The 26,955-nt window shown below is 48.7% G+C and overlaps 1 protein-coding gene across 1 annotated transcript in view; it reads left to right on the top strand.

Annotated features, from left to right (window-relative positions):
* Positions 1-18,136, top strand: part of LOC112061273 (adenylate cyclase type 10-like) — a 71,899-nt gene extending 53,763 nt beyond the window's left edge. The window contains 7 exon segments of the mRNA XM_065594061.1: positions 145-601; positions 2,457-2,537; positions 5,158-5,294; positions 9,967-10,142; positions 11,128-11,323; positions 13,074-13,349; positions 17,948-18,136. Coding sequence (XP_065450133.1) covers positions 145-601; positions 2,457-2,537; positions 5,158-5,294; positions 9,967-10,142; positions 11,128-11,323; positions 13,074-13,349; positions 17,948-18,136 — 1,512 coding nt within the window.
* Positions 18,137-26,955: the final 8,819 nt, after the last annotated feature.

Here is a 26,955-nt window from a genome sequence, read left to right as displayed (position 1 = left end):
GTGGTTGAGTAGCCTGCTACATCCATGGCTAAGGACTGAATTTTTTAGCTCAGGCAGTAATGTCTCATGCTTTCAGATCTGGTGGTCCTAGGTTTGATCCCGACCACCAATGACCCACCCCCCAGGGCCATGTTACACCTTTAGTGTGGACAGTTGCATCAGTGGCTGCAGCAGAAACAGAGCCTTGTGTGCTCAAATGCTGGCCTTGCTGAGAGGGGATGGATAAATCCACGTTATCTTTCAGATATCCGCTCTTCTGTTTATAACCGAATCAAGCAAGAGCAGCTGGTGATACAATGCGGCGTCATGGCGTTTTGCATGCCAATGCTGCAGGAAGCGGCCTACGAGTGCTGGCTGAAGAGCCAGAAGAAAGCCTTACATCTCAAGTGTGTGAGCTATCTAGAAGGGCAGGCTCACAAATGCAGATGCTGCGGAGAAGGGGACTTCATTTCATTTCACCGCCACACCGTGGAAATGATGCTGGAGAGCATCGAGTCTCAGGAAAACATTTCTGAGCAGCACAAGGAATACCCATTCAGCAAAGCAGTCTCACTGATCATTTACACAACCCTGAAAAGACTTCAGGGTCCTTCATTTGAAGGTAAATGGAAGCCCTTGTTTCCACAGCACTCCCCAGACTGGGCTCCCCAAGGGACCATGCTGTCGGGAGGGGGCAGAATCTTACAGGGAGGCCTTTGCTCGCTGCTGCAGAGACTAGGGCTATGCAGGCAATGCACTGACTGCACAGTCCTCAACACAGCTCTGCGTCCCAATACTGCATGGGAGTGTATTGCGCTTCCACGTTCTCTGAGCCATGGGGCCTAGTGGGTGTGACTAAGTGTACCTCTGGGCATCTTCTGCTCTCAGCTGGTTGGATGCACCAGACACCTTTGCCAAGTCCCTTGCTCTCTTCTCCTTCACTTCCAGTAGCCCTGTTTGCTTTGTATCCTCTCCCACCCTAGGGGAAATCTATCTGGAGAGGCATCCTGGCCCCCTTTCCAGGCTCTCCCAATCCCCTTATTTTTTCCTATATCCCCACTCTCTACCCCTCAACCCCCACATATGCTGTAACCTTTCCATGCCCCCTCACATTTCTGCTCATCCTTTAGGTCTGGTGTCAGGAGCTGAAGGGTAGGGGAAAGTCAAGGACTGTGGTGGGGGCAGCATGGGGCTGTGAAGGAGTAGTGAGAAGCAGGCAGAGGTGTGGAGTGGAAGGACTGTGTGCAGGGAAGGAGGCTATGTTAGCTGGGCTGGTAATATGTGAAGGCGGAACCTGGGCTGGCCCAAATTCTGCTACAGCTAGACACAGGGTCTAGGGTATTCCACAATCCCATGGCTGCGGGGTTTGCTGGGGAACTGAGTCCTTGCCCCAGAACTGTTCTTCATAATCTGAATTTTCCTGTTGGAACAGATATGTTTATAGGCTTTATGATGATGGAGAAAATGGAAACAGATGCAGTGTCACCTACCTGAGTCTGCAGAGAGCCTGAAACAATGGCTTTGAGGAAAAATGGCTGAGAGAGGTGTGATCTGTCCCATTCATCTCAATCAGGACCCTGTGGACTGTTTCAGTAGCCATAGAATTTTCCAAGGAATTTGGGAGTTCTGCTGCAGAATTTGGTCCACTGCAAGCTCTTTGAGGCAGGGACCTTTTGTTCTGTGCACAGCCCCTAGCACAGGGGAGTCCTGATCTGTGGCTGGGTCTCCTGGACACTATGGCAATGCAAATAATAGTTGTTCCACAGCGCACAATGGGCACTGGCTGTGTAACCTCCACAGGTAGGGCCCTACCAAATTCACGGTCTCATTTTGGTCAATTTCATGGTCATGGGATTTTAAAAATCATAAATTTCATGATTTCAGATATTTAAATCTGAAATTTCATGGTGTTGTAACTGCAAGTGTCCTGACCCAAAAGGGGGAGTGGAGGGGTCACAAGGTTATTGTGGGGGGGGCGGGGTTGGTATTGCCACCCTTACTTCTGCGCTGCTGCTGATGGGGTGATGCCTTCAGAGCTGGGTACCTGGCCAGCAGCTGCTGCTCTTCGACCACTCAGCTCTGAAGGCAGGGCAGAAGTAAGGGTGGCAATACTGTGACCTCCCCCACACAATCCTCTTTTGGGTTGGGACCTCTAGTTTGAGAAACGTTGATCTCCCCTGTAAAATTGGTGTACTTTTACCCTATACTATACAGAAGACCAGATTTCATGGAGAAGAAGGGATTTCACGGCCCGTGATGCATTTTTCACGGCCAGTAAGAACTTAACCTTTAGAGTTTTGTCTTTTAAATGTTTAGATTTTAAGTGCTTTTGGAGAGGGAACATCTTTGTAGTCGGTGTCAGTATAGCACCTAGCACAATGGCCCACTAGCTTCCGCTGGCCACTGCTATGAGGATAGTGATGAGAAGTTGTTCTACAGCTCTTTATTAATATGTGTTTCTCTCTCCGATTTGGCAGGGATGGAGAGAAAAGCTGTGACAGCCGAGGCTTCCCTAACCAGCACATGCTCCCCTGAAAGTGTCCAGAGGACAAGTGAAGGTAAAACGTCCCATCAGATACAGAACTCACAGTAACCCGGAGGGAATGAGGCAAGACCACCACACTCAAACCCAGGGAGCTGCGGAGAGAAAGAGGGGTGAAAAAGGAAGTGGCTGAGAGAGATTGAGTGAAATAGTATGGGTGAAGGTATGAGACAGAGCACAAAAAAGAAAATGAAAGAGGCAGGTAAAGTATTGGTATGGAGAGTGGAGAAGGATTCAGGGGCAGTGTAGTACTAGTAGCACATACTCACCTAGTGGGCACCCCTCATGCTTCCTTGCACAGGGTCCTTGTCTCTGGCCTCACCTACTGGGCTCACTCCCTGCCCTTCAATGGCCTTTCTCAGGCTTCCTCTTCGCCCCTTCTGGGTACGCTGTGGCATGGCCATCTGACCAAGGCACATGGAAATTTAAACCCCTTTCAGGGATAACATGAAGAAGTCCAAATGAAAGTCCAATCAAATCTTCAAACTAATACCTCTTCTGCAGCCTCAGGGTCCACTGTAGTTCCCTTGCTGGCCCTGCCTCAGGACTTCTCCTGCAGAGGCCTAACCCACTCCTGTAGAGTTCTTCCTCTGGTGCTTCCTGTCTGTTAAACCTGCTGCTAGGGCTTTGCTCCATCAGAAACCGGTGTCCACTGTAGTCTGTCCCCACCTGAGCACCCTCAGTCTACTTAAAATGTCTTGCTCTGCTTCCTCTGGCCAGGAGGCAATTAGTTAATCACTCCCAAGTTTGGAGTATGACTAATTGGGGTTCTTTCCCTTGCCCCCTCACAGGCTTTTTTGCTGCCCCAAGCAAAAAACAACAACAAACAAACAAACAAAAGAAAACAAACGGGGCAGCAAAAAACGGCAAAGCAAAAAAAAAACAAAAAAAAAACCTGTGGCGTGGCCAAAGCCAGGGTGCAGGGGGACTCCCAGCACTGCAGATGTGCCCCAGCGGGGAGGGGGCGGCCGGAGCGGAACAACAACAACAACAAAAAGCGGCCGTGCCGCCCTAGGATTGGGCGGATTGCCGCCTCGTACAATCTGCCGCCCCAAGCACGAGCTTACTCGGCTGGTGCCTGGAGCCGGTCCTGCAGGGAGCAATTGACTATGGCCCAGCCCCTCAAAGGTATTTAGGCATTTAACTCCCATTGATTTCAATGGAAGCTCAGTGCCTAAATACCTTTGAGGCCTAGTCCCCTGAGTCAGTACTGAACCAGTGCCCTACCATGGTGCTAGGGATTGCTGCCCGGCTGGAGACTTCCCATTGTTCAGATGAAATGTAAACTTGAGCTCTGTAAGATCCTACAGCAAGTGAGGCAAGAAGAAGGATCCAAGCCCAGGTGTTCTGATCAAGTTCCAGTTTGGGTCATTCCTTTCAGCCTGCTTCAGTTCAGGCAGTCTGAATGTTGAAACATTGGCTCTCTCTAAAGAATGCTGCTGTTCACAGTACGAGTAGGAAAATATGTGCAATATGTACCAAACCTATTGCAAATAATTTAAGAGAAGAGTAAGCCTACTTCAGTGGAGTTGGACTGAAGTGAATTTGACCTAGTATGTTAATTTATGAGAATGTACAGCTTTGCACAGATTCTGCGAAAGAACTGGACATTTAGTTCTTAATGAAAAGAGGAGTTAGGTGGATTAAAGGTACCGTGTGTGGTGGTGTTTTGTGATAATAATTAAACCTCTCTCTATATATTTCCCCTACACCACTGAGCTGTTCATCGCACCAGATCTAAGAATGTAACAAATGGAGTAGGAGCATTACGCTTATTGTGGTAATAAAATAGGGCCAAACAGGGCACTGAAAATACAGTAAAACTTCCTACAGTATTTATACAGTGTCTTTCAATGGCGTCATGTTTTACAGTTTATTTAAACATGGATTTCTCACCCACCAAGAAATGCAGCCATCTCTGGGGTGTAGTACTACAACTACTCTGTGTCAGCAGCATTACCCAACAGGGTGTTTTAAGGAGTAGGAGGGAAGGAATAACCATTTCAAATGACACTCCGAAAAGTGTTTATGAAGCCAAATGTACATTTCCACAAAGAAATTAGGTCAGGACATCACGGTTGCCACCTCTAACTTTTGAGAAAAGTGCTATGAAATCTTTCATGACCATGAATGGTCAGTACCTGAGTTTAATATGTCATACAAAAGACAGTCATACTATGCTGGTTGTGGTCCTTTTGCAGAAAGAAATGAAGGGAGCGTTCAAGTCGTCATGTACAAAAGAGTACAACAGAAAATGGCTAATGTCCAATGGCAAGTCTATTGGGATGGTAGCCACTTTCATAGAGGCAGCACTCTCTTTCTCAGCTGCAGACTGCAGGTGGGGTCACGATGAAAGTTCATCACACTCTCTTTCCAATAAGCAAAGGCAGGTGATGACTCTAAGGTTGCTTTTCAGAGGAACTTTATTCTTTGATTCTTTTTCATGTTGAGCAGGTGCACCCTTGACTAGGATCTCTGTGTCCAGGCAACCATCTCCTGAAATTTTCATGATCCCCAATGCCAGTAAAGATTCTTCTCTATGTAGGCAGCATGTATGAGAACCATTTGTCTTGAACAAAGGATGTGTGCAGCAAGCACTCTTAGATATGCCTTCTCCCTTGTTCTCTGAATTTCAGACATCACTACCTCTACTTTCTCCAAGAAGTTAGAGTTATTACTTCCACAAGACATTGAGAAAGGTAAATTCAAGCTTATCTTCCTGGAATGTAACAAACGAGCCATGGGTTCTTTTTTAGACTCAGTCAGTGCAGCAGTGAGAAATTAAAGACCAAATTCATGCTTGACTATAACAGCTTCTAACCCAAACAGAACTGTGCTTGTCTAGCTCAAATCACAGCTTTATTAGATATAGGACTTCCACTGATTTAGGGTTACCATACGTCCGGATTTTCCCGGACATGTCCGGCTTTTGGGGGCTCAAATCCCCGTCCGGGGGGAAATCCCCAAAAGCCGGGCATGTCCGGGAAAATCGGGAGGGAGGGAGGGCTCGGCCGGGGCCCCTTTGGCCGGGGCCGGTGCGGGGCCGGGCCGGGGTCGCGGGGCCGGGGGCATGGTGCCGGGCCGGGCGGGGGGCCGGGAGCCGGGCCGGGGTCGCGGGGGGGTGCGTTGGGCCGCGGGGCCACGGGGCCGGGAGCCGGTCCGGGCCGCCGGGGGGTGCGCTGGGCCGCGGGGCCGGGAGCCGGTCCGGGGTAGCGGGGGGTGCGCTGGGCCGCGGGGCCGGGAGCCGGTCTGGGGTAGCGGGGGGTGCGCTGGGCCGCGGGGCCGGGAGCCAATCCGGGCCGCCGGGGGGTGCGCTGGGCCGCGGGGCCGGGAGCCGGTCCGGGGTAGCGGGGGGTGCGCTGGGCCGCGGGGCCGGGAGCCGGTCCAGGCCGCCGGGGGGTGCGCTGGGCCGTGGGGCGGTCCGAGGTAGCAGGGGGGTGCACTGGGCCACGGGGCCGCGGGGCCGGGAGCCGGTCCGGGGTAGCAGGGGGGTGCGCTGGGCCGCGGGGCCGCGGGGCTGGGAGCCGGTCTGGGGTCGCGGGGCCGGGGGGCCAGGCCCGCGGGGCCAGGAGCCGGTCTGGGGTTGTGGGGCCGGGGGGCCGGGCCCGCGGGCCGGTCCGGGGTCGCGGGGCCGGGAGCCGGGGGGTGCGCTGGGCCACCGGGGGGTGTGCTGGGCCGCCGGGGGCCGGCAGTGCTGGGTGGGCCGGGGGTGGTCGGCCGGGGCCGGCACCCCAGGGCCCAAGCCGACCCAGGCTGGAGCCGCCGGGGGGCCAGCCTGGGCCGCGCCTCCTCCCCCCACACTCCCCCTTACCTGCTTCAGGCTTCCCGCGAATTAAATGTTCGCGGGAAGCAGGGGAGGGGGCGGAGACTTTGGGGAGGGGGCGGAGTTGGGGCGGGGGGGCGTGGGCGGTGTGGGCGGGGCTGGGGGCGGGGCCGGGGCCCCGTGGAGTGTCCTCCATTTGGAGGCACAAAATATGGTAATCCTAACTGATTTCAATGGGGGTTGCATCTTTGTAACGGAGAGCAAAATTTGCCTCCTCAGCATCATATATTAGCCTGAAAAATTCAGGAGTGAAAAATACTGTTTAAAAGAAAGCAACAAACAAAAATAGGTGACTAGAGGGAACTGAATTTCTCCCCCTTCCCTCTGACTAACTAAGGCTATGTCTACACTAGGGACCTTACAGCAGCATATCTGTACTGCTGCAGCTGCACTGCTGTAAGGTCTCCCATGTAGCCGCTCTATGCTGGGGGGAGAGAGCTCTTCCATCTGCATAATTAAACCACCCACAACAAGCAGCGGTAGCTATGTCGGCAGGAGATGCTGTCCCACCAACATAGCCCTGTCCACACCGACGCTTTTGATGGTGAAACTTATGTCAGTCGGGGTGTGGTTTTTCACACACACCCCGACCAACAAAAGTTTTGCCAACAAAAGTGCTAGTGTAGCCAAAACCTAAAATGCTGCACTGAAAAGAACCTTTAACAGTTTGATGAAGTGCATTATGGACTAACAGGTCTGGGCAAAAAACCCACCCAGTAGTTCTCAACCTGCGGCCCGCGGGCTGCTTGTGGCCCAATCCGCACAGAGCTGCGGCCCATGTGACATCCTCAGGGCCGTAGAGGTAGTATGTCCCCCTTAATAAAATCACCCCATTTCAACTAGGAGAGCTTTCTGGAGATGTCCCTGGAGGATTTCCGCTCCATCCCCATACACGTTAACAGACTTGCTTGCTTTTTTTTTGTAATGTTTACAAATATTTACAAAGTTACACTCACCAGAGGTCTCCTGTGTGCCCTGAGGGTCTTGGGTGAGTTCGGGGGTTACTGGTTCCAGGTCCAGGGTCACAAACATATCCTGGCTGTTGGGGAAACCGGTTTCTCCGCTTCCTTGCTGCTGTGAGCTACCTACAGTACCTCCATCGTCATCTTCCTCGTTCCCCGAACCGTCTTCCCTGTGTGTTTCTCCAGTGAGAGAGTCATAGCACACGGTTGGGGTAGTGGTGGCTGCACCCCCTAGGATCGCATGCAGCTCCGCGTAGTAGCGGCAAGTTTGCGGCTCTGCCCCGGACCTTCCGTTTGCTTCTCTGGCTTTGTGGTAAGCTTGCCGTAGCTCCTTAATTTTCACGCGGCACTGCTGTGCGTCCCTGTTATGGCCTCGGTCCTTCATGGCCTTGGAGATCTTTTCTAATACTTTTCCATTTCTTTTACTGCTACGGAGTTCAGCTATCACTGCTTCATCTCCCCATATGGCGAGCAGATCTCGTACCTCCCGTTCGGTCCATGCTGGAGCTCTTTTGCGATCCTGGGAGGACTCCATCACGGTTACCTGTGCTGATGAGCTCTGCGGGGTCACCTGTGCTCTCCACGCTGGGCAAACAGGAAATGAAATTCAAACCTTCACGGGTCTTTTCCTGTCTACTGGTCAGTGCATCTGAGTTGAGAGCGCTGTCCAGAGCAGTCACAATGAAGCACTGTGGGATAGCTCCCGGAGGCCAATAACATCGAATTCCGTCCACACTACCCCAATTCCGACCCGCAAAGGCCGGTTTTATCGCTAATCCCCTCGTCGGAGGTGGTGTAAAGAAACCGGTTTAAAGGGCCCTTTAAGTCGAAAGAAAGGGCTTCGTTGTGTGGACGTGTCCAGGCTTAATTCGGTTTAACGCTGCTAAAGTCGACCTAAACCCGTAGTGTAGACCAGGCCTTAGAGTATCTGTTAAACATGTTTAATAACGTATTGTAGGTTACTCTCACAATCATGCTCAAAGGCAGTGATCTGCTGAAGCCAATTCTCTTTGGGTTTTTGGTTGTGGTTATCTGTTTTTTTCCCCTACAAAAGTGGCAAAAAAGTTGGAAGAATTTGAAACTCTCTTTTTGCTCTATAATTTAAGGAGGTCCTCTTTCAAAAACACCTTTTAGAAAGAGAGGGATGGATAATGGGACCCAAGTGGCAACCTTCCTTATGGAAGGACTGCTGCTGCTCCACAACATAGGAATTGCTTTGCCCATCCCTGCATTGCATCCATTGTGGAGAACAAATGTAACTCACACACCTCCTGAGCATAGGCATGCACAGCCCATTTCATTAGGGTGTGCACCCAGTGAGCCCCGTCCTAGCCCCACCCCCACCCTGCCCCCATCCACTCCCTCCTACTTCCCGCCCCCTGACTTCCCCCCTCAGAACCTCCAACCCCCCCCCCGCTCCTTGTCCCCTGACTACCCCATCCTGGGACCCCTGCCCCTAACTGCCCCCCAGGACCTCACCCCCTACCTGTCCCCTGACTGCCCCGACCCTTATCCACACCCCCGCCCCCAGACAGACCCCCCAGGACTCCCATGCCTATCCAACCGCTCCCCGCCCCCAGACAGGACCCCCAGAAATCCCGACCCATGCAACCACCCTGCTCCCTGCCTCCCCCAACCCCTCTCCACACCCCTGCCTCCTGACAGCCCTCCCCCAGAACTCCCGACTCATCCAATCCCCCACAGCTGCTTGTCCCCTGACCACCCCCTCCATAGACCCCCCCACCCTAACTGCCCCCCAGGACCCTCCTTACTCCCTGTCCCCTGACTGCCCTGACCCCTATCCGCCCCCTGACAGACCCCGGGACTCCCATGCCCCATCCAACCCCCCCTGCTCCCTGACTGCCCCCTCCAGAGACCTCCCCCAACCCCTAGCCACCCCCCCAGCATCCCACCCCCTATCCAACCCACCCTGTTCCCTGACTGCCCCCACCCCTTATCCAACCCCCCTGGCCCCAGACCCCTTACCATGAGATGAGGCTCCTAGCCTCCCCGCGGAGCCAAACACTGCCCCGCAGGAGTGCACAGCCCCAGCCCCCAAAGCGCTGTGTGCCCAGCGGCATGGCTCCAGGGGAGGGGGCCCGGGAGCGCAGACCCTGCGGCTTGCCGCGCTGGGAGAGGGGGGCCATTTGCCCACCCCTGCATTAGGGTGTGCCTGGGCACACCCGGCACACCCCATGTGCACGCCTATGCTGCTGAGTGTGGTATTCTGTCCCATCTAGTGGCACCGAGACCGCTTAGAGCGAGAGTATAAGTCTGCTCTACAACCTTAGCTAACAGGCAGTTAGCTTTTAGCTCATGCAGTAGAGGCTCATGCACTAAGCTCCAGAGGTCTCAGATTCGATCCCAGCTGCTGACAACTGGAGACAGTCGGTGTTACAGAAACATGGGCAGTTTAAAATGGACTGCATGCTTGGGTGATGATGCTTTCATTTTTTCTGCCCAGTATGGGGTTTCTCCCCTTGCACTAGAGACCACTGATACAAAGCCTGTGACAGCCCCAAGGAGCTCAGTTAACACTCAAATCTTGCAACATTTCTTTTAGACTTTCATTGAGATCTGAGGATTTTTTATGCCAGGTGATTCAGCTACTTCCAAGATCCCTCTTGACTATCTTTGTACTTATGGTAGTTTTAGAATAGGGAAATACACCCCCACCAGAAGGGGAAACAGCTTCTCTAATGCAAATTTCTTTTACAGGATTTTCATTTAAGTCATTTAAAGAATGCCTGGAATTCATACAACGCTATGAAAAAAACTGCATCCTTACGTCTCAGAACAGCATCATGTTGGGGCTGTATTCATCCCTGGCCATTTGGTAATATACAAAGTCTCCTCAAAATTGCTTTGCTGTGTTACTGGTTTAATCTTTATTTTGCCATATGGTGGGTCGGAATTCAGAAACTTTGGGGCGGATTCTGCCATCCGTACTCACATTGAATAGCTCCTTAGTCCATGAGTCCTGTTGAAATCAGTGTGACTACTTGGCTGATCAGGTACTTCTCAATATGAGTAAGGGTGGCAGAACTGGGCCAGTTCTACTAGAGGACTGAATGGGGTATTGATGAGCCTTAAGGCCACCTTAGCTGGGGAGGTGGCTGGAAAGTTTTTGTGATCATGGCACATACCTCGGATGGATAATTTTAGGTCTAGTAAAAACATCTTTATTTTGCATTAAATTATTATAATCAACATCATTGTGCCTAGGAGTCCTAGTCATGAACCAGTAACCTGCTGTGCTCGGCGCTGTACGAACACAGAATAACAAGACAGTCACTGCCCCCAAAGTACAATCTAAGTTGGTGGTAATCATATCTCATGCTTTGCTGCATGCATTAGGAAGAATTCCTCTGCCCACTGTATAGCACTGTGCAGGTAGCTAGATGCAGCGTGAGTTTTCCATATATACAGGGCCGGCTCTAACTTTTTTGCTGCCCCAAGCAGCAAAAAAAAGTGCCGCCTCCCCCGAGCCCCCGCCGAGCGCCGCGCCACCCCCCCCCCCCAGCGCCGCCCCGCCGCCGAGCGCCGCGCCGCCGGAGCCCGTCCCCCCAGCCGATCGCCACCGGAACACCCCCCCCCCCAGCGCTGCACCCCACGCCACCCCCCGCCGAGCGCCGCGCCGCCGGAGCGCCCCCCCCCCACGGAATGCTGCACCGTGCTCCCCCCGCTGCCCCTTATCAGGTACCGCCCCAAGCATGTGCTTGGTTGCCTGGTGTCTGGAGCCGGCCCTGCATATATAGATCGGTGCCACTGGCTGGTCCAATAGTCCAATCCCCTACAGCAAATCTTATGTGGATCTCTAGGTTTGCAAGACTTCAGCAGTGGGGCAACTTCAAGGAGCCTTTTGAAAAGGCCAGAAGGTTGCTGAGGAGAACTAGCGCCTCATTCTGTGCTACCAGTGGATTCTGTAGATTCTTGGAGTGTGAGATCCTTATGCTACGGAAACACATTGAGGAAAAGCCTGAATTGGTCCGGGAGACTCGTACTAAGACGCTAAAGGTGAGAGGGAGAAGGAGATGTCCACATTATGTGGAAAGACTGTAAAATGCAATACATCTGCAAATGGAGGCTGGATATCTCCTGATGGCTGCTAGACATGGAGGGCCTGATCCAAAGCCCATGATGTCAATGGGAGTCTTTCCACGGGTTTCAATGGGCTTTGAATCAGGCCCACTGGGAGCAGCCATCTATCAAGTTTCCCTGCACACCTCTCTTTCAGACACTGGGCATTATGATAGGTCAGGATGGGCAGACTAGGGGAGTCAGAGTCGTCGTCTAGTGGTGTGTGGGTGGTCTGGTAACTGGGAGGACAATTGGTATTACAGGCAGTCTGGGGCAATGGTTAGAGTTCTCGCAGGGGGGTCTGTAGTCAGGAGATACAATTGAAGGGTTTGGGTTGGCAAGATAGGTAGGTGCAGTCAGGCAAGGCAGAGTCAGGTGAGACAGTACAGCAGCAAGGCAAGGTCAGGCAAAACAGCAGGGCAGCAAGGTGGTCCAGGCAGTAATGGCCTGCTGCTCAGACAGCTTCCTCTTCCTGTTGGGGTCTTTATATAGTCCAGGTGCCTAGAGAGAATGCTGTCAGTCCAGCCAATCAGGGGCCAAGCTGTTGTGGGGCTGTAGGTCTTTAGCACCAAGGCTGTCAGTCATGGGTAGTGGTTCAGCATGCTGCCGTGGCGCGGACACTGGGGATACCTTTTAGGGACCCAATGGACTTGGATTCAATACCAGGGTCCTGACACCTGCAACACTCCAGCCCTGTGTATCTACTCAGCTCTACTAGCCTTGGTCTCCTCCCTGGAATTGCCTAGTTCCCTGTTTGGGCCCCTGTAATTGTTTTAATGGCTGTTCAGGTGGTGGTTTGGTTTTGAAATCCCTTCAGTGCTGCACTACAGCTCAGCATGAGCAGTAACCAATGCAAAGCCTATTACAAGTGCAGGGGAAGGTTGATCATAATTTGGCTTCTTTCCAGTTGATTCATCCAAAAATTGATGGCAAAAATTGCAAAAACTCTTTTTCCCCCATAATACACTACAATGGAGAGGAGGGGAAATCCCCAGACAAAATGAAGTGCCCCCAAAGCATACATAGACACTTCTATTTTTGGCATGCAACATGCAAACTGGTCAAAAGTGATGTTCTATATTTGTATGTGTCCAGCTGTGCAAGGGAGGAGGGGAGACGGCATTGACATTTTTGCATTGTGCAGCTAGGTTTATTTCTACATTATAGAGTTTGTAGGGGAGACAGAGAAACTTGAATTTGATGCAATAAGAGGCAGGAAGCTAGTGGAAGGATTCAGAAAGTGGGGGCAACCCTTGATCAAACAGCAGTATTTTATTATCATAGCCCTTCAATGATATGTTTCCAGGGCCAGTAATTGATGCACATTTGTGGGGTGAGAGAACCATGACAGATTATTCGGACATTGTGAGGATGCAGAAAAAGATGCTATTAAGGCTGTGACAGATGTCCCCTCGTCCCCATCCCACTCACTTTGCAAGAAACATATCTTTAGGATCCTCTCAGAGTGGCCTCTGGACAGGAGGTAGACGAGAAATCAGCCACACAGAGGGCACAATTCCCAAAGAGGAATTGTCCTGTAGGTCGGATAAGAGACTATTGCAAAGCCAAGTTAGTGAGTGCTGCCTAAGTGCATGATCAAGACGAGTTCATACAGGCTGAATCTTCCTGGTTTTTATCTCACCCCTGCTACTTTCTATCTCTCTGCAGGTTTCCTGTTTCTATCTAGCTGGCTCTTCTCCTCAGGCATACTGTATTCCTGCAAAGGGATCTCAAAGCTCTGGGATGTCATCCTGACATGAATCTCAATTGTTCTCTTGTTAGGACTTGGACCAGGTTCTCTCTCGATGCTCCACAAGCCCTATCTGTTACCCTGGGGTTTACCACCTATATCCTCCTGGTGTTGGGCAATGAAGAACAGAGCCAACTCTACCTATCCCAAGCATTCCAACTCTGTGACATATATGGAAACCTCCTGGAGAAATCCTGGCTGGAGATCAGCAATGTAAATCCTGAGAGCTGGTAATCTGAATGCTCTTTCCTTTGAGCACCAGATGAGCTGGTCTCTGGGAAGGGATTTAGGATTCCCTAGAAGAAAGTGGAGCTGGCTGCAGGTCAATGGCTGCAATATAGATAAAGTCAAGGGCGGGGGGGTGTTGTGAAGGCAAATGATTGAAATCCTGGATGGAACTGGTGGGTACCTGCAGTAGGCTATACCCCCTAGCACCCCCTGGGGAAAAGGATGGGACCTGTTCCTGTGGCAGAGTCCAGTGCTGTTCATAGCCTCTTCCCCCTTGCCCAGGGGTAGGGGGAATTAAAGTAGCCCAAACAAACAGTTTGGGAAGTCAAAGAAAAAGAGAGCAAAAAAGGGCAAAAGTATCAGCCCTTCTCCTTTCTGCAAGGGCCTGGGTGGGCAAGGCTCTCTAGCTGTTTCCCCAGTCAGCAACCCTTGCTTCTGGGAGTCAGGGACCGCTGCACTGCAGTCCTGCTCCTTCAGAGTGCTGCCCCAAACTGAGCTGGGATCCTCCTTTTTAAGCCCCCCCGCCCCATACCTAGGCTGGACAAGGCTTACAGCTGCACTGGCTTGAGGCTGGTTGTGCTGGAGGAGCTCTTTAACTCCTTCCTGACAGGGGCGGGGAACTGCCGCACCACTGTGACATACACCCCAAGCCCACCTAACTTCCACTAACATTTGTGGTATATTCTCAGACAGCCTGGGGCTGACATGACATTTGGGGACAAGGCTTGGGGAGGAGCATGCGCAGCACCTGATCCTTCACCCTGTTGTGTACGTCCACACCCACCCACATCATCAGAACTCTCCTCCAACAGAATGGAACAGAATCTCTCAAGGACTCCGTTAACTGTGCTACTGCTTACCCTGCAGTGGTGACTATTTACAAAACCCAACAAATAGGCTCCCAGCTCTTGCCAGGGTTACTCTGCAGTACTCCTTGTCTACGCTACAGGGAAAAGTCGATCTAAGTTACGCAATTTAAGTTACGTGAATAGCGTAACTCAAGTCGATGTAGCTTAGATCTATTTACCACAAAGTCCATACTACGCAATGTTGACAGGAGATGCTCTCCCATCGACTCCCCTTACTTGATCTGGTGGCGTATAGGAGTCAACGGGAAAGCAATCTGTGGTCGATTTAGCAGGTGTTGACCTGCGAAATTGACCACTGATGCATCGATCGCCGTGCATCGATCCCCCGGTAAGTGTAGACAAGCCCACATCTGCCAAGCTGGGGAGTGAGATGCAGCCTGAGATTTCAACCCAAGTGTCTCACTCAGTATTGTGTGAACAGCACTTATCTTGACGTCACTGGACGGTTCTCAGGGCTATGGTTTAAGAAGCATAAAATCCCATTCAAAACATTTAACAGGTTTGGGACCATTTCTAGTACACGACCAACCATTCCAAAATAACATTGCTTCCTGCTCTGTGCCTCCTGGAACTTGTGCTTTGGAGTACATTTTGATGGAAGATCTATAGGAGCAGCATTTTTAGGGGCCAGTGGTTTTCTCTCTAGTGCAAACTTTATATTTGCAAAATTAAATCTCCTTTTCATGTTGTCCATGCGTCTGTCTACACCTGCCTGCCCATCATGGCTTGGTCAAACTTGTCATGGTTAACATAGCATGTTCTCCCTAGCATGGCCGTAACATGCTCCACATCTACACACACACTTGGGTTTCTATTATGCTATTGACTGTGCTGACCCACCTGTGCTTTTTGAGGTCCACCTTGATCGAGCCTCAGTCATTTTCAGTGTCATGGTGAGCAGAGGGCAATGTTGTGTTAGCCCAAAGAGTGCAAATGGACCTCCCAGTGCAATCCCATACTGCAGAGGTGGCCTGTCTGGACATTTGTCTGCATTCCACTGTCCAGGAGTCAGCCTGGCCAGGACCCACCTACTTGTACAAACAATGCAGCACACATGGGTGGCCCCTAGCTGCACAGTGCTTCCACAGTGGCAGGCTTCTTCTGGTGATTGATTTGTGATCTGATCTCTACAATGCCTCATTGGATCATCCGACCAGGCTGCCAGCTGGCCAGCACCGACATCAGCTTGCTCACTGCCTTACAGACAGGGCCAGAGCCTGTGGTACCATATGATCACAGCAATCAGGGAAGGTGTATAGTATGATGGCATTTCCCAGCATCTGGCAGAGATGGACATTCCCTGTACTGGAGACTGCATTATGAGAGCAATAGAGGAAAAGGCCTCTGAATGCCAGGGGGAAGAGGAATCTGATGAAGTGCTTCCTGAGACAGCTGCAGGTTCAACCTGGAGAGCAGGAGAAATGCCATTCAGATCTGGTAAGCTACTTTTTAGTTGTGAAAATGTACCAATGGGGTCTGATTTGGATTGGGAAGGAAATGCATTCCCAGGTTCTCCTGAGTGTGTGTTTGTAAGAGCCCTGCACAAGCCACCCTTCCCCTCTTTCCCTCCTTCCTTCCTACACCTCCATTGCATGGTCAGTAGGTCCCAGCACACCCAGTCCTCACCCCAATTTCCCTTTCTTGACCCCACACCTTCTGGTTGCCTGGCCTACTGTTCCCAGTAAGGACAGAAACGCCCAGTCCCTGATGAACAGCAGCTGGCTGTTGTCAGATGTCAGACAAGCAGAGAAAAATGTAAAAGGCCCACAAGCAGCAATGCAGAAAGACTTAAAAACAGGAGCATTACTAAAGATCTAGTGCAGTCTGGCCAAGACACCTACATGACAACGTATCTGCTGGGCCATGTGCCCTGAAGCACCTGCAAAGAGCTGGTATAATTGGAACACACTGCCAGATGGTAGCATGCCTGCAATGCATGAAAATCAATGCAAAGTAATATGTGCTTTCATGGTACACTCCTCATATAGACGGGACATGGAACAAGTGAAGGCAACCACAGGAACAATGGACATATAACAGTGACAAGCATTCTTACTGGAAGAATTTTACCATTGACCGTGTTAGTTTCTGACCTAATTTTAGCCCACTCTTGTGAGGTAATGTCAGAAAATATCTCAAAGCCAGTGCTCTAATGTAGCTCTTGCGTTTCTTGACAGAGCCTATTTTCTTCTCCTGCCCAGGGAGCTGATTGGAGCAAATGGCTGGGGTGTATAGTTTGGAATTTAGAAGTTAAGCAAAATGGCTACATTTGTCTCATCCCTTGACAGTACAGTATTAGGCTAAGAAAGGTGTGATGGCTTACTATGGACACAAACTCAAAACTACTTGGTTTGTCTTAACAGGACCTTCTACCATGGCCCGGCTGCACAGTTCTGTTTTGGACCAAGACAACAAAGGCCAGTGTGGGCACTGGAGTTAAAACTCTCCTTTGCCATGATGCCAAGTGCTTTGAGACCACAGTCGACCATGTTGACCAATATTGTCTCACTGTTTTCTTGTGCTCCCCATCTGTCTGCATCCACCTGTTGACTCTTGTCTTAGATTGATAGCTCCTTGGGGCAGGGATGGTTTTTTGTTCTGTTTGTCCAGCACCGAGCACAATGAGGCAATACAAATAAAAAATAATAATACTAATAGACAGGCTGACAGCTTTGGGGCCAGGAAGCACCTGCTATTGGCCTTTTAAAAAGACATTGGCCAGAAATATGCTTGGTCCAATCACAGTTGGAGGAGAAGGGGGAAAAAAAGTATGGAAAATCTACAGCTAGGATGGCATATAAACCATGGCTACCTACTTTCATCAGAAGGACATGCCCCAGGAAGAGAGGGGATTTGAAATATGGATGTCTGAGAACTTTTTCCAGACCCAAATGGACACAGGTAGAGTTCTAACCATCTGCGTAAGATCCTTCTCCGGCTCCTTGTTTACAGTACTCTGCCATACAAAATGTGGAAGACTTGAGTTTGGAATCGGCCTTTCCAACCATAGGCTCTGCCAGCCTAGCCTGTGAAATTCCACCCCGGTGGCAAACTGAGAGAACAATTCCCCTAGCAAGATGCATTTTTATCATCTTGGAGGACAGTTCTGTGGTTTGATGGTTCTGTTCTGGTGTCATCATTGTAAAGGCAGCTGGCCTGCTTTATTGCAATAAAGTCTTTTGTAGGAAGATAAGTCACTACAATATTTACACTTCCAGTATAGCGCTTCTGTAGCATGAAGCAGGAGTAAATCATCAAATGAAAACCATTCACCTTACACCCTAAAAGGGCGTAAGTAAGGGGGCTTAAGGGGCCTCAACATCCCTCTGTGGGCTATCTGTATCGTGGGTCACAACATGGGGAGCTGAGTAGTTTCAATGGGGTCCTACTTCCCTTCCTACATAGGAGCAGGGAATCCAACACACCAGCCAGCAGTGCTGAGCCAGCATGGAAGGGGAAGAGATCTGTGCCTGGTTTAGGCGTGATGCAGATTACTTCCTTCCCCAAAGCCAGCTGGGAACCAAGGGTCAAATTGCAACTTTCGTAATCCGTTTGTTCCCTGGCTTGCTGGTGGGGCAGTGTGGGATAGATAGCGATCGATAGCAAGAATAGGGGGCTCTTGTCAGACTTCTCCCCTTCCTGACCATCTTGGAAATGCTGTTTCTGAAGATCCAGTCTCATTCTGGCATCTCGTTTCCCTTTTGTTTTCCCTAGGAGTGGTGGTTCACTGCAAAAGGCCCCATGGAAGACTTATGGCTGAAGGCCACACCAGATTTTCCCAAGTGGGAAATAGGAATGACAGAGAAAGACTTTCCAGAGATCCATAAAACCAAGTACTTGCTGCGGGTGCCAGCATTGGATATTAACAATCCTTTCCCAGAACCTGAGATCCCTGATGTCTGAGCTGCATGTAGTTCTGCCCAACTGGAGCACTTTGTAAGCCTTTCTAGCCGGCACTGCCCAAATTTTCATAGATTCATAGATTCATAGATTCATAGATTATAGGACTGGAAGGGACCTCGAGAGGTCATCGAGTCCAGTCCCCTGCCCGCATGGCAGGACCAAATACTGTCTAGACCATCCCTGATAGACATTTATCTAACCTACTCTTAAATATCTCCAGAGAAGGAGATTCCACAACCTCCCTAGGCAATTTGTTCCAGTGTTTAACCACCCTGACAGTTAGGAACTTTTTCCTAATGTCCAACCTAGACCTCCCTTGCTGCAGTTTAAACCCATTGTTTCTGGTTCTATCCTTAGAGGCTAAGGTGAACAAGTTCTCTCCCTCCTCCTTATGACACCCTTTTAGATACCTGAAAACTGCTATCATGTCCCCTCTCAGTCTTCTCTTCTCCAAACTAAACAAACCCAGTTCTTTCAGCCTTCCTTCATAGGTCATGTTCTCAAGACCTTTAATCATTCTTGTTGCTCTTCTTTGGACCCTTTCCAATTTCTCCACATCTTTTTTAAAATGCGGCGCCCAGAACTGGACACAATACTCCAGCTGAGGCCTAACCAGAGCAGAGTAGAGCGGAAGAATGACTTCTCGTGTCTTGCTCACAACACACCTGTTAATGCATCCCAGAATCATGTTTGCTTTTTTTGCAACAGCATCACACTGTTGACTCATATTTAGCTTGTGGTCCACTATAACCCCTAGATCCCTTTCTGCCGTACTCCTTCCTAGACAGTCTTTTCCCATTCTGTATGTGTGAAATTGATTTTTCCTTCCTAAGTGGAGCACTTTGCATTTGTCTTTGTTAAACTTCATCCTGTTTAACTCAGACCATTTCTCCAATTTGTCCAGATCATTTTGAATTATGACCCTGTCCTCCAAAGTAGTTGCAATCCCTCCCAGTTTGGTATCATCCGCAAACTTAATAAGCGTACTTTCTATGCCAATATCTAAGTCGTTGATGAAGATATTGAACAGAGCCGGTCCCAAAACAGACCCCTGCGGAACCCCACTCGTTACGCCTTTCCAGCAGGATTGGGAACCATTAATAACAACTCTCTGAGTACGGTTATCTAGCCAGTTATGCACCCACCTTATAGTAGCCCCATCTAATTTGTATTTGCCTAGTTTATCGATAAGAATATCATGCGAGACCGTATCAAATGCCTTACTAAAGTCTAGGTATACCACATCCACTGCTTCACCCTTATCCACAAGGCTCGTTATCCTATCAAAGAAAGCTATCAGATTGGTTTGACATGATTTGTTCTTCACAAATCCATGCTGGCTGTTCCCTATCACCTTACCACCTTCCAAGTGTTTGCACATGATTTCCTTAATTACTTGCTCCATTATCTTCCCTGGCACAGAAGTTAAACTAACTGGTCTGTAGTTACCTGGGTTGTTTTTATTTCCCTTTTTATAGATGGGCACTATATTTGCCCTTTTCCAGTCTTCTGGAATCTCTCCCGTCTCCCATGACTTTCCAAAGATAATAGCTAGAGGCTCAGATACCTCCTCTATTAGCTCCTTGAGTATTCTAGGATGCATTTCATCAGGCCCGGGTGACTTGCAGGCATCTAACTTTTCTAAGTGATTTTTAACTTGTTCTTTTTTTATTTTATCCGCTAAACCTACCCCCTTCCCATTAGCATTCACTATGTTAGGCATTGCTTCAGACTTCTCGGTGAAGACCGAAACAAAGAAGTCATTAAGCATCTTTGCCATTTCCAAGTTTCCTGTTACTGTTTCTCCCTCTTCACTAAGCAGTGGGCCTACCCTGTCTTTGGTCTTCCTCTTGCTTCTAATGTATTGATAAAAAGTCTTCTTGTTTCCTTTTATTCCCGTAGCTAGTTTGAGCTCATTTTGTGCCTTTGCCTTTCTAATCTTGCCCCTGCATTCCTGTGTTGTTTGCCTATATTCATCCTTTGTAATCTGTCCTAGTTTCCATTTTTTATATGACTCCTTTTTATTTTTTAGATCGTGCAAGATCTCGTGGTTAAGCCAAGGTGGTCTTTTGCCACATTTTCTATCTTTCCTAACCAGCGGAATAGCTTGCTTTTGGGCCCTTAATAGTGTCCCTTTGAAAAACTGCCAACTCTCCTCAGTTGTTTTTCCCCTCAGTCTTGATTCCCATGGGACCTTACCTATCAGCTCTCTGAGCTTCCCAAAATCTGCCTTCCTGAAATCCATTGTCTCTATTTTGCTGTTCTCCCTTCTACCCTTCGTTAGAATTGCAAACTCTATGATTTCATGATCACTTTCACCCAGGCTGCCTTCTACTTTCACATTCTCAACGAGTTCCTCCCTATTTATTAAAATCAAGTCTAGAACAGCTTCCCCCCTAGTAGCTTTTTCAACCTTCTGAAATAAAAAGTTGTCTCCAATGCAGTCCAAGAATTTGTTGGATAGTCTGTGCCCCGCTGTGTTATTTTCCCAACATATATCCGGATAGTTGAAGTCCCCCATCACCACCAAATCTTGGGCTTTGGATGATTTTGTTAGTTGCTTGAAAAAAGCCTCATCCACCTCTTCCACCTGGTTAGGTGGCCTGTAGTAGACTCCTAGCGTGACATCTCCCTTGTTTTTTGCCCCTTTAAGCCTAACCCAGAGACTCTCAACACTTCCGTCTCCTATGTCCATCTCTAAATTTGTAAGCATTTATGATATTTCTACGGTACACATAACAACACCTGCTCTCTGCAAAGCCCTCTGTATTTGCTCATCTCTTCCTTTGGTAAATGTAAGTTCTAATGTCTCACCGTGGCTTGCTTAGACCATTTTTCCTCACTGTTAATTAAACTCTGCAGTATCTCTTCATTATAGTATATATTCCTTTATAACCTGGAACAGAATCTAGTGCTATTCCCAAAAAGGAAAGTGTGATGGGTTGGATTACAGAACTCCCCCTGAGAGCTGCCAACCGATGTGCCAAGACTACTTCTATCCCTGTTTTCCCTGCCAGCTCAGGACTCCAGCACCCTGTCTTGCTGAGCCAGACACTCCCGTCTGCTCCAACACAAACCCAGGGTCTGAATTACTTGCCCCAAAGCTGCAGGTTTACCTGAAAACAGCTCACAGAAGTGTGCTTGTCTTTAGCACTCAGATGCCTAACTCCCAATGGGGTCTAAACCCAAATAAATCCATTTTACCCTGCATAAAGCTTATGCAGGGTAAACTCATAAATTGTTCGCCCTCTATAACACTGATAGAGAGATATGCACAGCTGTTTGCTCCCCCAGGTATTAATACATACTCTGAGTTAATTAATAAGTAAAAAGTGATTTTATTAAATACAGACAGTAGGATTTAAGTGGTTCCAAGTAGTAACAGACAGAAAAAAGTAAGTCACCAAGCAAAATAAAATAAAATGCGCAAATCTATGTCTAATCAAACTAAATACAGATAATCTCACCCTTAGAGATGCTTCAGTAAGTTTTTTCCTCAGACTGGACACCTTCCAGGCCTGGGCACAATTCTTTCCCCTGATACAGCTCTTGTTCCAGCTTAGGTGGTACCTATTGGATTTTTCATGATGGCTCTTCTCTCTCCTTGTTCTCTTCCACCCCTTTATATATCTTTTGCATAGGTGGGAACCCTTTGTCCCTCTGGGTTCCCTCCCCCCCACTGGAAAAGCACCATGTTAAAGATGGAATCCAGTTCAGGTGACATGATCACATGTCACTGCAAGACTTCATTACCCACTTGTCAGCACACACATATACAGAAAGACTTACAGGTAAAACACAGCCATCTGCAGACAATGGTCCTGGTTAATGGGAGTCATCAAGATTCCAAACCACCATTAATGGCCCACACTTTGCACAATTACAATAGGCCCTCAGAGTTATATTTTATATTTCTAGTTTTAGACACAAGAGTGGTACATGGTACATTTATACAAATAGGATGATCACACACAGTAGATTATAAGCTTTGAAATGATACCTTACAAGAGACCTTTTGCATGAAGCATATTCCAATTACATTATATTCACTTATTATCATGTTTTTATAAAACTATTCCAGTTACATTATATTCACTTATTATCATGTTTTTATAAAGCCATATAGACTGCACAACGTCACAGAAAGTCTAATTTAATTTTTTTTAAACATTCACGACTAAAATGCACTTTCTTCAACAAAGTCACTACAACGCTCCACCCACTGTAACAATGCAGCCTATGGCGGGACACTACTGAGAGTATCAATTCAGGACAAATTGCTTAGAGCGGGGCAGTCACAGCCCAAGGCTGAGGTTCCTTCACTATTAAGGTACACCAAACCAGCCAAACAGAGAGGACTTCAGTTTCAGTCCACTGGCTAACCAGAAGTCATCAAGCAATTCCCTCAGACACTCCAGTTTCCCAGTGTCACCACCAGCACCACTCCTTATGGGGACAAATGGTTATGAAAACCAATACCTCAGTAAAAGAAAAAAGGTTCTCCCAATCCCAAAAGACCAAGCCCCAGACCCATGTCAATATACCAATTAGATTTTAACCACAAATCATGCTGTTGCCAATCCTTTAGAATCTAAAATCTAAAGGTTTATTCATAAAAAGAAAGAAATATAGATGAGAGCTAAAATTGGTTAAACAGAATCAATTACATACAGCAATGGCAAAGTTCTTGGTTCAAGCTTGTAGCAGTGATGGAATAAACGGCTGGCTTAAGTTAAGTCTCTGGAATACATCCACAGCTTGGATGTGTCATTCAGTCCTTTGTGCAGAGCTTCAGTTTGTAGCGAAGTTCCTCCAGAGGTAAGAAGCAGGATTGAAGACAAAATGGAGAAGATGCAGCTGCCTTTTATAGTAGGGCTACCATACGTCCGGATTTCCCCGGACATGTCCGGCTTTTCGCTCTTTAAATAGCTGTCCGGGGGGGGATTTCTAAAAATCTAAAAATGTCTGGGATTTCCCCCCCGGTCGGCTATTTAAAGAGCGAAAAGCGGCTGATAGGGCGGCCGAGCGCCGCTCGCATTGGGGCCTCAGTAGCCAAAGCCCCTTCCCAGCTCCCCCCATCCCCTGCAGCCTTAGCACGCCGCCCGGCAGCGCTGGGGGCGGGTCTGTGCGCCTGTGAGGGAACGCGGCGGCGGGGCTGGCAGCGGCGGCCAGAGCCCCTCCCCCCCTTCCACAGCCTCAGCATGCCGCTCGGGCGGGGTGGGGCGGAGCCAGACACCTTGCTCTAAGCCGAGCGGCACAGTAAGGGGACTGGGGAGTTGGAGAAGGGGGGCAGTCAGGGGACAGAGAGCGGGGGGAAGGTTGGATGGGTCAGGAGTTCGGGGGGGGCTGTCAGGGGGGCAGGGGTGTGGAGAGGGTTTTGGACAGTCAGGGACAGGGAGCAGGGGGGGTTAGATGGGTCGGGGGTTCTGGGGGGGCTGTCAGGGGGGCAAGGGTGTGGAGAGGGGTCAAGGCAGGCAGGGAGCAGAGGGGGTTGGATGGGTCGGGAGTTCTGGGGGTCCTGTCAGGGGGCGGGGAGCAGTTGGATAGGGCATGGGAGTCCTGGGGGTCTGTTTGGGAGCGGGGGTGTGAATATGGGGTGGGGGTGTGGATAAGGGTCGGGGCAGTCAGGGGACAGGTAGGGTCCTAGGGGAGCAGTTAGGGTGGGGGGTTCTCAGGAGGAGGCAGTCAGGGGACAAGAAGCAGGGAGGCTTCCAATTTAAATCATTAGTTTATTTATTTATTTATTTTAACTACTGGATGTGGATGCGGACTGGCCGCGTATAGTAACCAGGAAAGGGCAGGTAGTCACGCCTGTACATAAATAGGGGGTGGAATCCTAGGGGGCAGTTAGTGGCAGGGGTCCCAGGAGGGGCACTCAGGGGACAAGGAGCGGGGAGGTTGGGGGTTCTGAGGGGGGCAGTCAGGGGGTGGGAAGTGGGAGGGAGTGGATGGGGCAGAGCAGGGGCAGGGCTAGAGCGGGGCTCTCTCCCCCCCCCCCCCCAGTGTCCTCTTTTTTGATTGTGGAAATATGGTAACCCTATTTTATAGTCTCTTGCCAGACAGCCTGTGCTTCCTTTGTTTCAAACACAAGCTGCCCAGCACATGGCTTGGAAGCCTTAAGTTCTCTCCGTAGGCATGTCCCTGTATGCCTTGCTGAGTCATAAGGTGTATCTGCCTTCTCTCAATGGGTCAGTTGTATAGCTGATGGTCCTTAATGGGCCATCAAGCAGGCTAGGCAGTGCTGATGCCAAATTGTCTGGAGTGTCACCCAGAAGCATAGCACAAGTTTGAAATACAGACAGTATAGAGCCAATACTTATAACTTTAAATACAAAAAATGATATGAAGGGTTAAAATCCATGTGCATTTTATATAACAACCTGGTATATGGATTGTGCCAGGTCTTTTTCAGACCCAAAGTCCAGAGTTTGGTCTGGAGACCAAAGGCCTAGCAAATAGTAATTAGCTAAAAAAAGCAAAATAAACAAAATAACATTGCCTTTGCTAAAATATGCTTAATCAGTAAAAATGCCAAATGTTAAAACAATAACTAAATAATTATGTTTCATCCAATGTTTCAAATTAAACAAAAAATCCCTGTTCCTATTGTGCTTCTCCTAAAGGGAAAACAGTCTTCCCACAGATCCAACCTTGAGTTTATAAAAATTGGCACATGTCAGTATAAAATATGGCATCCTTCCACCTCCTTTCCCAGGGACCAATGCCCTGCCTTAAGACATAAAGGAGACAATCTGTATTATCATATTTTTTCACTGTTTCTTTGCTTTAACCCCTAGGAATGTACCTGTTAGACAATTAAAAAAATTGCTCCATTCCTATGAACCCCAAATCAAAATTCAATATATATATATATTTTATACTAATAACCTTTTATCAAAGTATTAATTAAATGTTAATTTGCTAACTTAAAACCATGAGCGGAGACATTATGTAACCTTTTAACCATTGGCTAATGTGCTATCTTGTCTTGCTGCAAAACCTATCCTGGGGTGTGGAACTGCCTACCCGGTCACTTTCCCCCACCCATAAAAAATCTATTCTATTGTAATCAATTTATTAACAGTGTCTCTGAGCCTAATAAGCCAAGTGACACTCCGCCAGCGCTGTATGTAATAAACTCCTATGCTTGACCTCTACACGGTGTGGATTTATGTCCTTTATGATACATGCATCCAGATAGCATAATCATAACCAGCAAATCATAACCTTTTCATAGACACCTTACTTGACCTCCTTTGTACAAGATTTGGTTTAACTATAGGACCTTGGTTGCAACAATGATCTATATGGTCACAGTTTATGTCAATAATGTCACACCCACCACAGATATTTTAGGCATCCTCAGCTGGTGCTGTTCATGACTAGTTTCTATATTTTATTAAAAGGCATGAAGTCTGTTGCGTGATGCCTTTCGATAAGAGAGATCCTGTGTATGAGGGTGCTAATCCACGTGGCCTTCAGCTTCGCTTCAGCTAGGCTGCTGCCTCCATCTTAACTTTTGAAAGGAAACAGACATGGAAGATGAGAAGCCGAAGGCATGCATTCAAAACTTCTTGTTTGTGGTGTACTGAGAAATAGAATTGGTGGGAAAATTGTCATTGAAATTTGAAGTTCCAAAACCCTATGAAAGCATTGAAAAACAGAAGAAAAAAAATGTTTATCAAAGTTCTGAAAATCTGGAGTCTCATAGAAATCTGTGTCTGCACACTGGGAGGGAGAAAATATTTTTAAGTGAGGAATTCAATTCTGTTCAGACACAGGTGATATACAAACTCTCCAACACTGCATCCTCTAACTCCCGAGGAGTTTCAGTAAGTGCAGACGTTACCAAGCAATGATGCTCAAAGGTAAATAACCAGAGTAATAATAACCCTGCACGTCAGTCACCACAACTGCAAAAAAATCCACTTTCTCTCCCTCCTTTCTTTGGCCCTCACCCTGAAAACATTTAACTTCATGCACCTGAATGAGCCCCTTGACTTCAACTGAGGATTTGTGGTGCCAGAGTTTTTCAATTTTTAGAGACTAAATGTACCAAAAAACTGGTGAGAAAAATAAAACTTTCCCCCAAACTGCCAAAAAGCTGTGAAAACTTCCCCTCAAAAATGTTTTAAAATGTTCTCAAATTCCCCAAAAGAGGACAAAAAATGCACAGAAATGATCAAAACTGTCCCCCAAATGCCCAAAGTGATACAAACTAAGTTTTTTTTAAAAAAAGCTTCAAAATGGTTTAAAATGTGGTCTTAAAAAGTGTCCCAAACTAGCTACAAAATAGTCAAAAATATTCCCACCAAAAGTGGTCAAAGAACTGTGTATGGGCAGGGGTTTCTGTGTCATGTGTCAATAGTCAATATTTATTTTATGTTAGTGCAGAGGTTCTCAACCTTTCTCTGAGGCCCCCCAAAATGCTATAAAAACTCCACCGACCACCTGTGCCACAAAAACTGCATATAAAAGCCAGGTTTGGCGTTAAGGGGTAACAAGCAGGGCAATTGCCCAGGGCCCCACGCCACAGGGGGCACCGTGAAGCTCAGTTGCTCAGGCTTCGCCTTCAGCCTCGGGTGGTGGAGCTCGGGGCCCCATGCTGCAGTCCTGTGCAGCAAGGCTTTAGCTTTCTGCCCTGGGCCCTAGCAAGTCTAACACTGGCCATGCTTAGTGGACCCCCTGAAACCGGCCAACGGCCCTCCTGGCCCCTGTTTGAGAACCACTGTGTTATTGTATGCTGAACTGACACAGGGATTTTGATAGTACAGCAGTCCCATCCTCCGGTTATTCTATGTATGGAATATAAATGTATT

This window comes from Chrysemys picta, chromosome 4, assembly GCF_011386835.1.
Source record: "Chrysemys picta bellii isolate R12L10 chromosome 4, ASM1138683v2, whole genome shotgun sequence".
NCBI classification, from domain to species: domain Eukaryota; kingdom Metazoa; phylum Chordata; order Testudines; family Emydidae; genus Chrysemys; species Chrysemys picta.
This window is presented reverse-complemented; position numbering and strand designations above follow the sequence as displayed.